The 12,346-nt window shown below is 44.6% G+C and overlaps 1 protein-coding gene across 12 annotated transcripts in view; it reads left to right on the plus strand.

The window, feature by feature from the left end:
- The window catches only part of NFIA (nuclear factor I A), a 248,570-nt gene that overhangs the window by 1,155 nt on the left and 235,069 nt on the right, over positions 1-12,346 (plus strand). For all 12 annotated transcript variants that reach the window (XM_064720355.1, XM_064720357.1, XM_064720356.1 and 9 more), the window contains exon 2: positions 4,704-5,235. In XM_064720355.1, coding sequence (XP_064576425.1) covers positions 4,704-5,235 — 532 coding nt within the window. The remainder of the gene's footprint in view (positions 1-4,703; positions 5,236-12,346) is intronic.

Below are 12,346 nucleotides of genomic sequence, written 5' to 3' on the forward strand. Positions count from 1 at the left end.
ACTGCTGCAGGACGCTGAATTACACCCCTTCAATTAGCAGGATATAATGGTTTAACGAGGAAATGCTTTGTGGCGGACTCAAACCCCAGATTATTTCCTCCTGCAGGAGATTTTGACTACATTATTCTTATTAATTTAATTGGAATATTTTTTTTCTCCCGGTGAGAAAGCCTCTCCGGGCTCTTTCCGTCGAGAAAAAGGCAAAGAATTGCAGGGAGAGGGGCGGCAGCTTCCCAGGCAGCCCGAAGAGCTCTGAAAGTTTCGTCCCCTTCTCCAGTCGCGGTCCCCTCTCCTTCTCCAGCCTGCCCCAAATTTTGGGGTGCTGGCGAGAAAACACCAGGCCGGCGGGGGCACGAAACTCCAAACCGTACACTTGCTCAAAAGGCAGGAGCAAAATGCGAGCAGCGGGAGTTTGCAGAGGATGGGATGCAGCAACTCCGGGCTGTGCCTGGGCAAAGTTTGTGCCTTTAATTCAACTCTGAGCAATACCTGGTTTTTGTCAGCGCAGCGGCTGCGGGAGGGACCCCCGGACACTCCGTGCAGGGCCCGCAGCGCCGACGCTCCTGGCATCTCCACGTGGGGCTCCTGGGGCTCTCTAGGCCCAGTCGCATTTTAAGGAGAGAAAATAAATCCATGGGCTGGTTGCGCCCTGGCCCAGTCGTGTCCTGGTCGTCCCCCCCCCACCCCCCCAGCTTTTTTTTTTTTTTTTTTTTACATTTATCAAAAGAAAAGCAGAAAGCCAGGCATGTGCTTTGACTCCGTTAGGAAAATCTGGCATTCTTGCTGCACGTTTGGAAAAGTAATAGGAGGATTAGAGGCCTCCTGACAAACTCTTCCCTACGAAGGATCAATTAGGTGATTCTGTCATTTTTCCATAGAAAAAAGGGGGCGAGCCCTGAGCTATTGCAAGTAATTTCCCATTTTATCGTTTCAAGAGCTTTTATTGATACAAGTTTTAGGAAGGATTTTTTTTCTTTTTCTCTTTCTTTTCTTTTTTTTTTTTTTTTTTTTGTGGTCAAGTTTTAGTTCAGATTTAAAGGGAAGCTCTTGAAAGTGGGTTAGAAAAGGAAAACAAACAAAAAGCTGGTTCTGAGCATATTTATCCAAGCCCTGGAACCAAAATGGCACAAGCATTTTGTGTCATCTGTCAGGAAAAATCCAAACATCGTTCCATTTACATATCTGCTGAGGAGCTAGGAAATAGTTGGGGAACATATGCACGTCTCCTCATAGATTTACAAGCAAATGGATTGTAAAAATATTAGCAAGGGTCGCTGTAGTTGGGTTAATTTCAAAAAGATCTGCAGAAATACATTGTTTCAAAGCCTCCTTTGCAGGATTACATTATCGAAGGCGCCTTTGGGTTGGCGTTGGGGTTCTTTTGTCGTAGGGTTTTTGTTTTGTTTTTTCTAACACCTTTTTGGAGAGCAGAGGAGAATTTTGGGATAAACAGTACAGAACTGTGCAGCCCAAATTTTAGGTGCTGCTTAGAGCCAGGCAGGCTCTTCTCGGAAGAGCTGTATCCTCAAACTTCGGAGAGGAGTGCAATAAAGAAAACCCCTAACTTTTTATTATTGCTTTGCCAGCTTTCTGGTGTCTTTTATTTTTAGGTAACCCATCAAGCACTGACGGGGGGAAAGCAAACAGCTTTATCAAACACTTTCAAAGTTTCCCTTCCAGCTAACTTGTGGAAAGGGAAAGATCATTGCCTTTTCTACCAGTTCCTTAAAATCCTGCTATTTTGCAGCGAGGCTGCAGACAAGTTGCACATCTGTTAGCACACTTGCACTGACACGTTTCCAAAACTTTTTGGGTTTTTTGAGGGGGCTGTAGCACCACTGAAATAAAAAATTGTATTGTGCAGAAGCTGCTCCCCCTCCCCATGCCCGCGTCCAGCCCAGTTCTGTTTGATCAGTCCTGGCTGCTTTTATTTCCACTTGGACTTTGCTAATACCTCAGCGCCGAGATTGAAGCGGTGCGATTTTCCGGAGCAGCGTGTTTACCAAGACACTTTGAAAGTTGGTCTGTTTATGAGTCGTTAACCTTTTCTCCTCATACACCATTTTGAAAAGACACATTAGGGTGTAATAGGGACGTGCACACCTCGCGCCTGAGCAGCAGTGCTTCTCGTTTACTTCAGCCACAGACCCTGACTTTGCACCAAAAAGCATCTTGGTTTTTTCCCCCCCTCCCTTTAAAGTGGTTTAGTGTTTTTTTTAAAAGGTTTTCTTTTTGGGTGTTGTTTTTACCTCCCCTTTCAGGTTCACATCGTAGAAATCAGCTTTAGCGCAGGTTAAAGCAACTCTCTCTTGGATGTTATCCAACGCCGAGCCAAAAAAGTCCCGAGCACATGAGATCAGGCAGGACAAAGCGCTGCTTAAAGCAGAAAAGTTAAAATATTTCAGGATGTACCAAGACGTGTTTGGAAAGTGGGAAGGCTGGAAGCGCTGCCCTGGCTCGCTGTGGGCTGTCGAGCCTCTTTGCTCTGTGTACCTTCACAGATAAACTTCCACTTGACAAAAGGCCTTTTTTCCTTGACTCTCCCTGAGTGGGGAAAGGGAAGGACAGGAGGGATCAGGAGGGAGGGTTTATTATTTTTAATAGCTTGTAGAGACCTGTAGTTTTTATATTTTTCTGCTTTTTCCCCCCTGCCTCCCCCCGCCGTGAGAGCTGTGTCTGGTGGGTGAGAGCAGCTCCATGTGCTGGGATTGTGCCTCCTCTCACTTTTTGAATCTGCCGACTGCAAACTAGCAGCAATCTTTTTTTTTTTTTAAACTTTATTGAAATTTGAAACTATCATCTTTTCCCATAGAGGAGGGGAAAAAAAAGAGGAATGTGCCAATCACTGGAGTGATTTATTTTATTTTACCTGCTTTTATTTTAATAATCATTCATAGTACTTTGGTTGCTGCCGCTCTGCTCTAGTGAAATAGATTGTGCTGCTAGGAAAGTTTTTAACAGTCTGTGTTTAAAATAAAAATAAATGCAATGGTGCTACCTATAGATTTAAGTATCTACAATTCTGGGGCCACTCACAATAAGTGCAATGAAAGCTTTTGGGGAGTCAGCAGAAGGTCTTGAATTATGACCAGAATTTGCTGCTGGATATTTCTACTATTGATTTCTCAGTTTTTCATAATTTCTGAAAAGAACAATGCAAATTAAAATAAAGTGTTGAAAGGAAGTAAGATGTCTGTTTTAATAACCATATTTGCATGACCCACAATGATTTGAGTAGAAAATGTACTCCATGGGATAATTAAAGAAAAAAAAAGTTAGTTTGCTAATCTGAAAAATCCCCGATGTTTCCTTGCACAGGGGTAGGTAGCGGGTGGCTTTTCCCATGCTGGGGAAAATGTTGCAGGGATTACTTTATTTTTCCCTCCTGGAGGGCCCAATCCTGAGAAAAGGAGGAACTGGAAGCAGGGACATCCCCAGCACGCAGCGCTGGATCAGGCCCCATAGGCTGGATAGGTTTTTATGTGCAGTCTGGAGTTGGGTCATTCATTTATTCAGGGAAAAAATAAGAAGCATGGCCCCCATATATTATAATATGTTTTGATTTCTTTGGCTGATTTATGAAATACTTAGTGAGGAGGAAAACAAAAATTATTTTAAAAAAGAAAAATCAAGGGGTCTTCTTGCCTTTTTTTAGTGTCAGCATAATTTTAATTGAGATTTTTTTTGTGCCAGGGGAGAGGGGTGATCTTTAACTCCTCGTTACACAAAGCAAGCAGTGTCTCCGGATGGCCAAACTAACTTTCCGAGTAGGACATTTCTTTTAAAATATTTGAAAATCTGACACAATTAATAATTCTTTGCCTATTTGCACAAGTTGTGCTACAGTTTTCTGTTACCGCATTTTTCAATTTTTCCTGGTTTTTTGGGGGATTTTTTTTTAATTTTATAGGAAGGTTCAGAGTTTGACTATCCCTAATACGCCCAGATAGCAAGTTTTTTTGGTTGGTTTTTTTTTACTAAATAGAAACAAAAATATTTTAAAAAAAGATAAATTGCAAGGCTTGCTTTTTCTAGGGTTTTAGTGTTGGTTATGATTGCGCTCGCGGGATAAATCGACCGCGGTACTTCTCACTCCTTTCACTGTTTAGGAACCAGAGTGAAAACCACCCTTCATTGTAATTGTATATACAGCTATAGTGGCATTTTACTATTCTGCCGGCTGCTATTTCCAAATATATCTTCGGGAAAGTTTTACTATACTTCAGACTTCCCCATACAAACATTGATTGGCATCCAAATGTTTAGGATTTGCCAAATTGGCGGGCAAACGCTGGCTACACCGCAAGCAGCGGGGTCAGGGAGAGAGCAAAGGGAGATATGCGCTCTGCAAGTGGACTTGCAAAGGAGTTTTTGGATTTTAACTCATTCTGCCCTTTTTTTTTAAAAAAAAAAAAAAGGTTTAGGGGCTGGGGAAAGGGCGCCAGCATTGCACCATCTCCATCTGGGTGCTTGGTTGAAGTTGGACCCTGTTTTTGGGGGGCGGGAGCAGAGGTTTCGGGTCGGCGCGAAAGGGAAGCGGGGATGCGGCGCTGGTGGGTTCGGGGTCCATCAGTGAGGGGTCCCATGGCTCTTAAAATTTATCAGCACCCTCCTAATTCTCACCATCCCGCAAAAGCCCTCTTTTTGGAAGCTCTTTCTTGATGGTTTCGGTGACATCAACCCTTCTTTGTAACTTTTTTCAGGATGAATTTCATCCCTTCATCGAAGCACTTCTGCCTCACGTCCGAGCGTTTGCGTACACGTGGTTCAACCTGCAAGCCCGAAAAAGAAAATACTTCAAAAAACATGAAAAACGCATGTCTAAAGAGGAAGAGAGAGCCGTGAAGGACGAACTGCTAAGTGAAAAACCCGAGGTAAAGCAAAAATGGGCATCCAGACTTCTGGCAAAGCTCCGGAAAGATATCAGGCCTGAATTTCGGGAGGATTTTGTTCTCACAGTCACAGGAAAAAAGCCTCCGTGTTGCGTTCTTTCCAATCCAGACCAGAAGGGCAAGATGAGAAGAATTGACTGCCTTCGCCAGGCAGATAAGGTCTGGAGGTTGGACCTTGTTATGGTGATTTTATTTAAAGGTATTCCGCTCGAAAGTACTGATGGCGAGCGCCTTGTAAAGTCCCCACAGTGCTCTAACCCCGGGCTGTGCGTACAGCCCCACCATATAGGAGTTTCTGTTAAGGAACTCGATTTATATTTGGCATACTTTGTGCACGCAGCAGGTAAGTGCCTTTCTCTACCACCTTCTCCAACTTTTCGGTTATCTCCGTGCCGGGTGCCGTGCCCGTGCGGCGGCTGCATGAGCTGGGGAGGGAGCTGGGGATGCCGGTTATCGCTCACCCGGGGTGGCGAGGAGGGTGCCAAAATTCCCCCCCTCACTTTTATTTTTTCTTTTTTTAATGGGGTTTTTAAGGTGCAGCCACATAAAAGTGGCTCTTGTTTTCCGCGGTTAACAGCATTTCGGGCATCCTTCACAGGTGTTACCCTAAATGTTGTCCTAAGCGGGCTCACAGCCGGACGTGGCTTCCTTTATCCTAATTTTGGGGGAATATATTTTAATTTAATTTTTTTTTTAAATAAAGTTTGCGAATGTTATGCACAAAGTTGTCCAGGAGGTGCCTGAGGCCTGTGGGTCAGGAGTACCAGGTATCCTCACCTCACAGAGGTTAGATGGGGAACGTAAACCCTGCAGGATTGGAGGGAAAAGAGAAGACAGTCCCTTGATAGCAAACCTAGTAATCAAGTGTGAGTGGGCATGAAACAAACCTCTGGGTAACCCTAGGGGGAAAAGGAGACATTTAAACCCCTCAAAAGATCATGATTTATACACCTAAAAGCTAAGCAGGTCTCAAAAAAATTCCTGATTTGACAATATTGTGCTTATGAGGAGGGGCTGAGATGTTTTAACATGTGATGAAAATCTTGAGATCCCAGACTACAACACAAAGTATGCTCTGCCTGCGGCGTGACTCGGCGTGCTCAGAGGATGTGTAGTATGTTGACTGGGTAAAATAATATGCTATTGTAGTTCTTCTGTGTGATTGTAGTGCAGAAAAATGTGTGTGTGTGAAGTGCAATGCCCTGAATTTCATCTATGGGATGTGTGGGTCCTTCAGCATATCCTGACTTGTGAGCTGAGGGGCTGGAGTGGCTGGAAAAACAGAGGAGCAGGGGAGAGAGGAATCATATTAGTAGAAACCACTTCTGTATAAATATTTATCGGTAAGAAAACCAAGCAAATTACAGCCCAGGGAGCCTGCATTTCCCATGCCAACTTCTTTCAGAGGGTCTTGCAGAAAGTTTTGGCTTCCCCAAAGTTTTTCTGCGCTGAGTCCCTGCCATGGTTGTTGTGTTAGGCAATTTCGCCGCTGGGATTTTACAGATATGATCCCTGTTCGGAAATAACTTTTGAGTATCCTCATGGTATTTCCTACAGATAAGCTGCGGCATTTACTTTGCACTTCGGTGTGAGGTGGTAAATCATACTGTACATTTATGGTGAAAGGGAAGTAGGCAAATATTGAGGAAAATTATTTATTTACTCTGCGCTTTATTATGGCCACTGTGAAGGAGGCGTTATGGATAAATGGCTAACTGAAGGGAGCTTGGCGCTGGGGCATTTCAGGTCACCTCCTATTCCACCACCAACCCCAAGGGGACCATGGACTCACATCCCTTTTGTCTGCCTCAGTTTCCTCCTCCGCATGTTGGAGTGGGTTGATAAATTTAAAATGCTTTGATATCCAAATAGAAGCTATAAATGTCTATTTACTGATCTACAGCACGCAGGTTTTTATTATTTGGATTTATATATAGCGTGATGCGGTAAATACTGATCCATATTGTATTTCCCAGGCCCTCTGTGGAGCGCACAAATCGTTGATAGAATCCAACGGTCTTGGCTTGGCTTGCATGTAGGGTCGCAGAAATGTAGGATGGGGAGAAAAGGACCAAACCCAGGGGTGGGAGTATTTCGGGGAGCTTCAAGGGATCTCTCCTGTTATAACAGTCAGGCAATAGACGTTATGAAAGTTCAATATTGCGATTAGGGATATACCATCTTATCGGCACGCCAGTGGTAAACAGTAGCCTTGATAGCGAACTGTTATTTATTCCTGCCATGATCATCAACAGGCAGCGATCACACCGATTGTCCTTCGGATTCGGTGTTTGCCGCGGAAACTCGGCGCGAGCCATTGGCGCGGTTTTTTGGGGTTAGATTTGGGGATTTGTGTGAGCAGCCGCGCGCCCGTGCAGAGCGCACCGCGCCGTGTTTTTGGCCGTTGTTTGCTGATTGCACGCATTGCATTGTGCTCTCGATGCAGGAGTGTGTGCTGGCATATTCCTGCTAAACCTCAGCGGGGAGGGGGACAAGATGTTTTTTGGGAGGTGGCACAGCGTGGTCGTTGTCTATGTGGCTTCACAGAGGTGTACCGAAAGCCTTGTGTAGAGCTACCTCTTTTTCTTCCCCCCTTTTTTCCCGTTTTTTTCCCCCCTCCGATGTATCCCAGCAGTCTTTGTTACACCTGAACATTGGCCAAGTTGACAGCCATTGGTTCCCGCAGACCCGCAGTAATGGCAGCTTGTGCCGGGTGCGCAACAGGAAAATTACAAAAGAAAAAAATATTAAGGGTCCTTTGTCTCCAACTCCATCAGACCTCGCTCTCCAAATGTATGGACCACGTATTTATAAGGAGGAAGTCGCCAGCGCAAATATTAGGTAGGCTGGTCAACTTACATATAGCGGATTTGACAAGCATCTGCTATAGTACAGAAGATTTGTAAACACTAAACAATGTTTTTACCTCCTTAAAAGTTTTGAGAAGTTGCCAGTATTGGCAGGAGGCACAGACTCCGAAACGTGCTTGAAGATACGTGCCAAAACCATTGTGACCTTTTCACCCATAGTGCTCGCTTCTCTTTTTCTTGTGGGTTTTTTTTTCCCCCCACTTTTCGTCTTCTTTTCTTGGGGGGAGTATTCTGTTCCAAGATGCCCTTATTCGAGATGACTTCGGCAGCAAGATGTCCCTTTCCTTCTAAACATGTAGGATAATTATTGCTTTGAATCCACGCTTTTCCTTCAGTAGGCACTATCATCTGTAAGGGAACACATGTGCACAGATTTAAATAGTGCTTCTTACAAAGCTACTGAAATCAATTATTCTCTTTAAGAACTGGCTAGAAAGAGAAAACAAAAATATGCAAATAGGCAAACTACATGTAATTTTCATTAAAAGGATAAAAAAAAGAAATTACAAAAAAAAAAAAAAAGAAAAGGAAGATCGGTGCTTTGTGAATTAGAGGTTGACCAAAAAATGTATTGAAATCTAGAGTATTGCTCTCAGTTTGCAGTTTCTAATCTGCTTAACTAAAAGCAGGCGGCATTTTCATACCCTGAACTTGGGTTTGCTTTTTAGTTTTCACTTATTCTGCTCTTGTATCAAATGACAAGTTGGAAACCATTGTGGCAAACCGTTTTCTTTGTGGGAGTCGAACAGTAAAGCTAATTTATGACCGGTCCTTTACCAGATGATCTGTATCAGAATCTACAATATACTAGGCACGTGGCAAGGTCACAATTTAAGTTGTTAAGGTCACAACCTTAGCCACCAGGCATTTGACCTTTTAGATAAAGTTAACCTTTGTTCATTAGTAGGCACTCAACCGAGAACTTTCTGGAGTTTTTTACTGCTTTGGAGTTCCTCCTGCTAATGTGGTCAGATTGGGGAAAAGAATCGCAATAGAAGTAGTTAAATTTTCTGAGAGGTCACAGTTTTTAGAGACTTCTCCAGTGACCAAAGCGGGATGGTGGGCCAGGAGGCGATGCTGCAATGCCTGGTTTATTTTTTTGGCCGGCCATCGTTATGCGCTTCGGGCGAGAATTAAACTCGCGAGGTATTTGTGGCAGAGAAAATCTTTTAATCTTTCAAAAGGACGTTTAAAAATCCCAAATTTCAGAAAAAATCTGGGGCTAGGTTTTATTTACGTAAGCTCATTTTTCTGTTAGCATTTAGACTTGAAGGCAGCGAAGGTGCCAGAACTCAGCCTTATTTTTGTGACTGAAAATTTACTTAACTTCTAGATGTGCTCTGTGGCTAATTGCTGGGCAGTGGTATATAGCACACGACCTTGAACTTTAAGCTCGACCCATTTTATGTTCCCGTCAACAGACTTAAAATATTCTCCTTGGACGACCATAAAGAGGCATCGATGGGACTAACCCAAGGATGGGTTAATGCGGAAGCCCTCCTGTACCCGTGGAGGTTTCGGGGGGTCCGAGAGGTACCCGAGGCTTTGTGCTGTAATCTTTTAGTACAATTGGTATTGATTGTTGCTGCATTAATCCTGTTAATAGCCACAGCCGGGCCGGGTGTCGCAGGGGTGGCAGAGGTGTCCTGACAATGCCGTACGTCACTGAAAGAGCTGTCGCAGCGCCTTGAACTCCTGATCGCTGCTCTGCTAAAGTGGAGCGTTCGACGGTGGAAACTATTGCTGGCTCATACAGAAACACACACCATATTGTTTACTTAATTATGCCACAGCGAAGGCTCATTTTTAATTATTTAGCTGACTTTCTCGCTCTGCTCTGATACCACATTTATTATTTAATTTGAAATCAAAAGGGCTTGCGCTCCTGTTAGTTTTTGATGCGTTTTACTTTTGTTTTGGCTACGTTATTGTCATTCCATCGTACGGTAATCCAGATAGCCGTGATATGCAGATTGGCCAGATGGTCATGTTAACAGATTGAGAACCTACTTCCCACTGCTAAAGAGCAGGTGTAAGATCAGTGGGCTTTTTTTTTTTTCTTCTTCTTCTTCTTTCCTCCCAAGTTTCAACCGAAATGCTCTTTAGACAGATCATAATGGTAGCTAAAAAGGGGCACATTTCAAATGGTGTTTGTTCTGTGGAGATAATGCGTAATGTATATGTCCTTTTTACGCCTATCTGAAGACTTTTAAAGCATCCATGACATTCCTTCCACCTATAATGTTTTGAAAAACCTAATTCCAGTTCATGGCTGTTCCAGTCTATATCCAAAACAGTCCTTAAAGTTTTTTTCTGCAGACAGATTGCATTTACTCTTACCAGAAAACCACTTCAGGCAGCTTCGCAGCAGGTATCTCACACGTGTTCCCTGCACAGGGCTCCCAATGCATGCCCAGGAGAACCTGAGCAGATCAACGGTCAGCTGAGATTTTAGTATTTGTGGGCTGATAGAGTTGTTTTTCTGCTCCATTATTTTTTGCCAAAGTGAGACATCTGTAGCTTTAAAGAAAAAAAAGTGACACTAAGACATCTCACAGTATTTCTGCCCTCGAGGAATAAAGGGAAAGGCAGATTTTGTGTTGTTTTAGCATTACAAAAAGTACCCATAAAAAGTCAATGGTGGGAGCCTGGGTCTCTGTCTCAGTCAGGAGAGGTGAGGAGAGGACAGCCGCAGCTCCTCAGCCCTCCAAATTTCACGCACCCACCTATCATGGGCACACATGAGACACAGCGACCTACACACCCTGCGTGGCACAGAGAGATATCCCCACCTTTGGATGATCTCCTCTTAGGGGAGCGGGACTGGCTGCTTGCTGCAGCCACGAGCAGGGTGGGAGCTGACAGAAGCAGGATTTAGGTGGGACAACTGCTCTCCCTGTGCGGGTGTAACTGAGCCGGTGAGTATCCGTGATAATTCAGATACTAACTGGTGCGGCACTCGGGACGGCCTGCTCTATCACGAACCCCTGGCAGGAGTTCAGTCATGTGGTTTAGCTTTTCCCTTTCTCCAACAACAACAACAGCAACAACAAATAAACACGGGATAAAGGCGTATTTCATATGCCCAGGATGTTTTCCAGGTGATGGGTTTGCACAGTAAAAGGGTGTGTTATTTCCATGCTTCCTTGCTTCGAGGTGCAAAAGCAGGAGAAGCCTGTGAGTGGTAAGAAAGTTGCCCAATGCTTCTGGCTTTTCTACAAGCAACTGCACTTTTATATTTCCCTTCTTTTCCACCCAATGATGAATAGCATTAATTTAGATCTATTTAAGGCGAGTGTGGGAGAAACCACAATCTTTGTTGTGGTCACTGCTGTACACAGCGGGGCTGAATGTTTCTCTTGGTTGAGGCCTCAAAGCTGAATCTGGAGAACCCAAAACATCGTGTCAGCTTTTCAAACCCTTCAAAGAGACAGTGGAATCCTAATTGTTCATAAAACCCGCTATTTATTATTACAATTATGTATTTTCTCCCCATTCGCATGTAAAGGAAAGGGCATCCCTTGCTTTCTGTGCCCTGAGCTTCTTCACAGCTCCTCCTCCTCCTCCCCCTGATGCTTCTGGTTCAGGCACTGGTGAGGTTTTTACAACCAGCAAACAAATTCCAACCCGCTGCTCCAAAATGCCTCAACCCCTCCCCAAAAGCCTGCACTTTTCTGCACATGTGGGACCCTCCAGGCCTCAGGGACTGTCCCCATCAAAATGAATTTGGGGCATCCTCACTGGGAGCCATGGATCTGACTCTGCTCCTGCTCCTCTCCTCCAGACAAGGGCTGGAGCTGATGATTAAATTACAGGCTGTAAATTCAGGGGAAATTATTTTAGCCTCCTAACAGCAGCCAACCCGGACATTTCCTCATGCCAGTGAGGGCTTGTGGTAGATAAGCCTTGTTGGTGGACTAAAATTCATTTTAATCGCTTTGGTTTTCCCATTCATGTGGCGCAACCACATCTCTGGTTGTTGTTAATTCTCTCCTGCATTATGGGAGCCACCAAAAACTGTGACTGAAATCAACACCTGGGTTGTGGTGCCTCAGATGTGTGGGGCAGTTTTTTCCCAGCAAGTTCATCTGAGGCTTGCAGCATTTTATCCCAAATTGCAAGGGCAGCGCCTGGACAAACGGATCGTCACAGTGTGATTAATTTCAAAGAGAAAACAGAGTATTGATGTATATTAAGTGTTTCTAGCTACCATTGCCCCATGTCCCTACCCCAGGGGTGGATGTAAGACGCCTGAGCTCAGCCCTGTGTGTGGCACCATCATTTGGGGATGTAGGAGCAGGATGTGGCACGTAGAGCGGGTGGATTTGGGCTGGATTCGTGGCCGCTGCCTGTAAAGCACACGAGGGCCTCCATTTTGTGTGCCAGGCTCTCACGTGTGAGTCAAAATGGAGAGCGGCGCGGTTGAGTTCGGCCTAGAGCGGAGCGTGTGGGCTCGTGTGGCCCGCCATCTCAGTGTCACCACGGTGCACCCAGACACACAGCGAGACCCAGGTGGGGTATCCTGGGCTTGTACATCCATTGGCTCCTCCTGAAGGGTGTTGATCTTTTCTCCATTAATATCCA

This window comes from Zonotrichia leucophrys, chromosome 8, assembly GCF_028769735.1.
Source record: "Zonotrichia leucophrys gambelii isolate GWCS_2022_RI chromosome 8, RI_Zleu_2.0, whole genome shotgun sequence".
NCBI classification, from domain to species: domain Eukaryota; kingdom Metazoa; phylum Chordata; class Aves; order Passeriformes; family Passerellidae; genus Zonotrichia; species Zonotrichia leucophrys.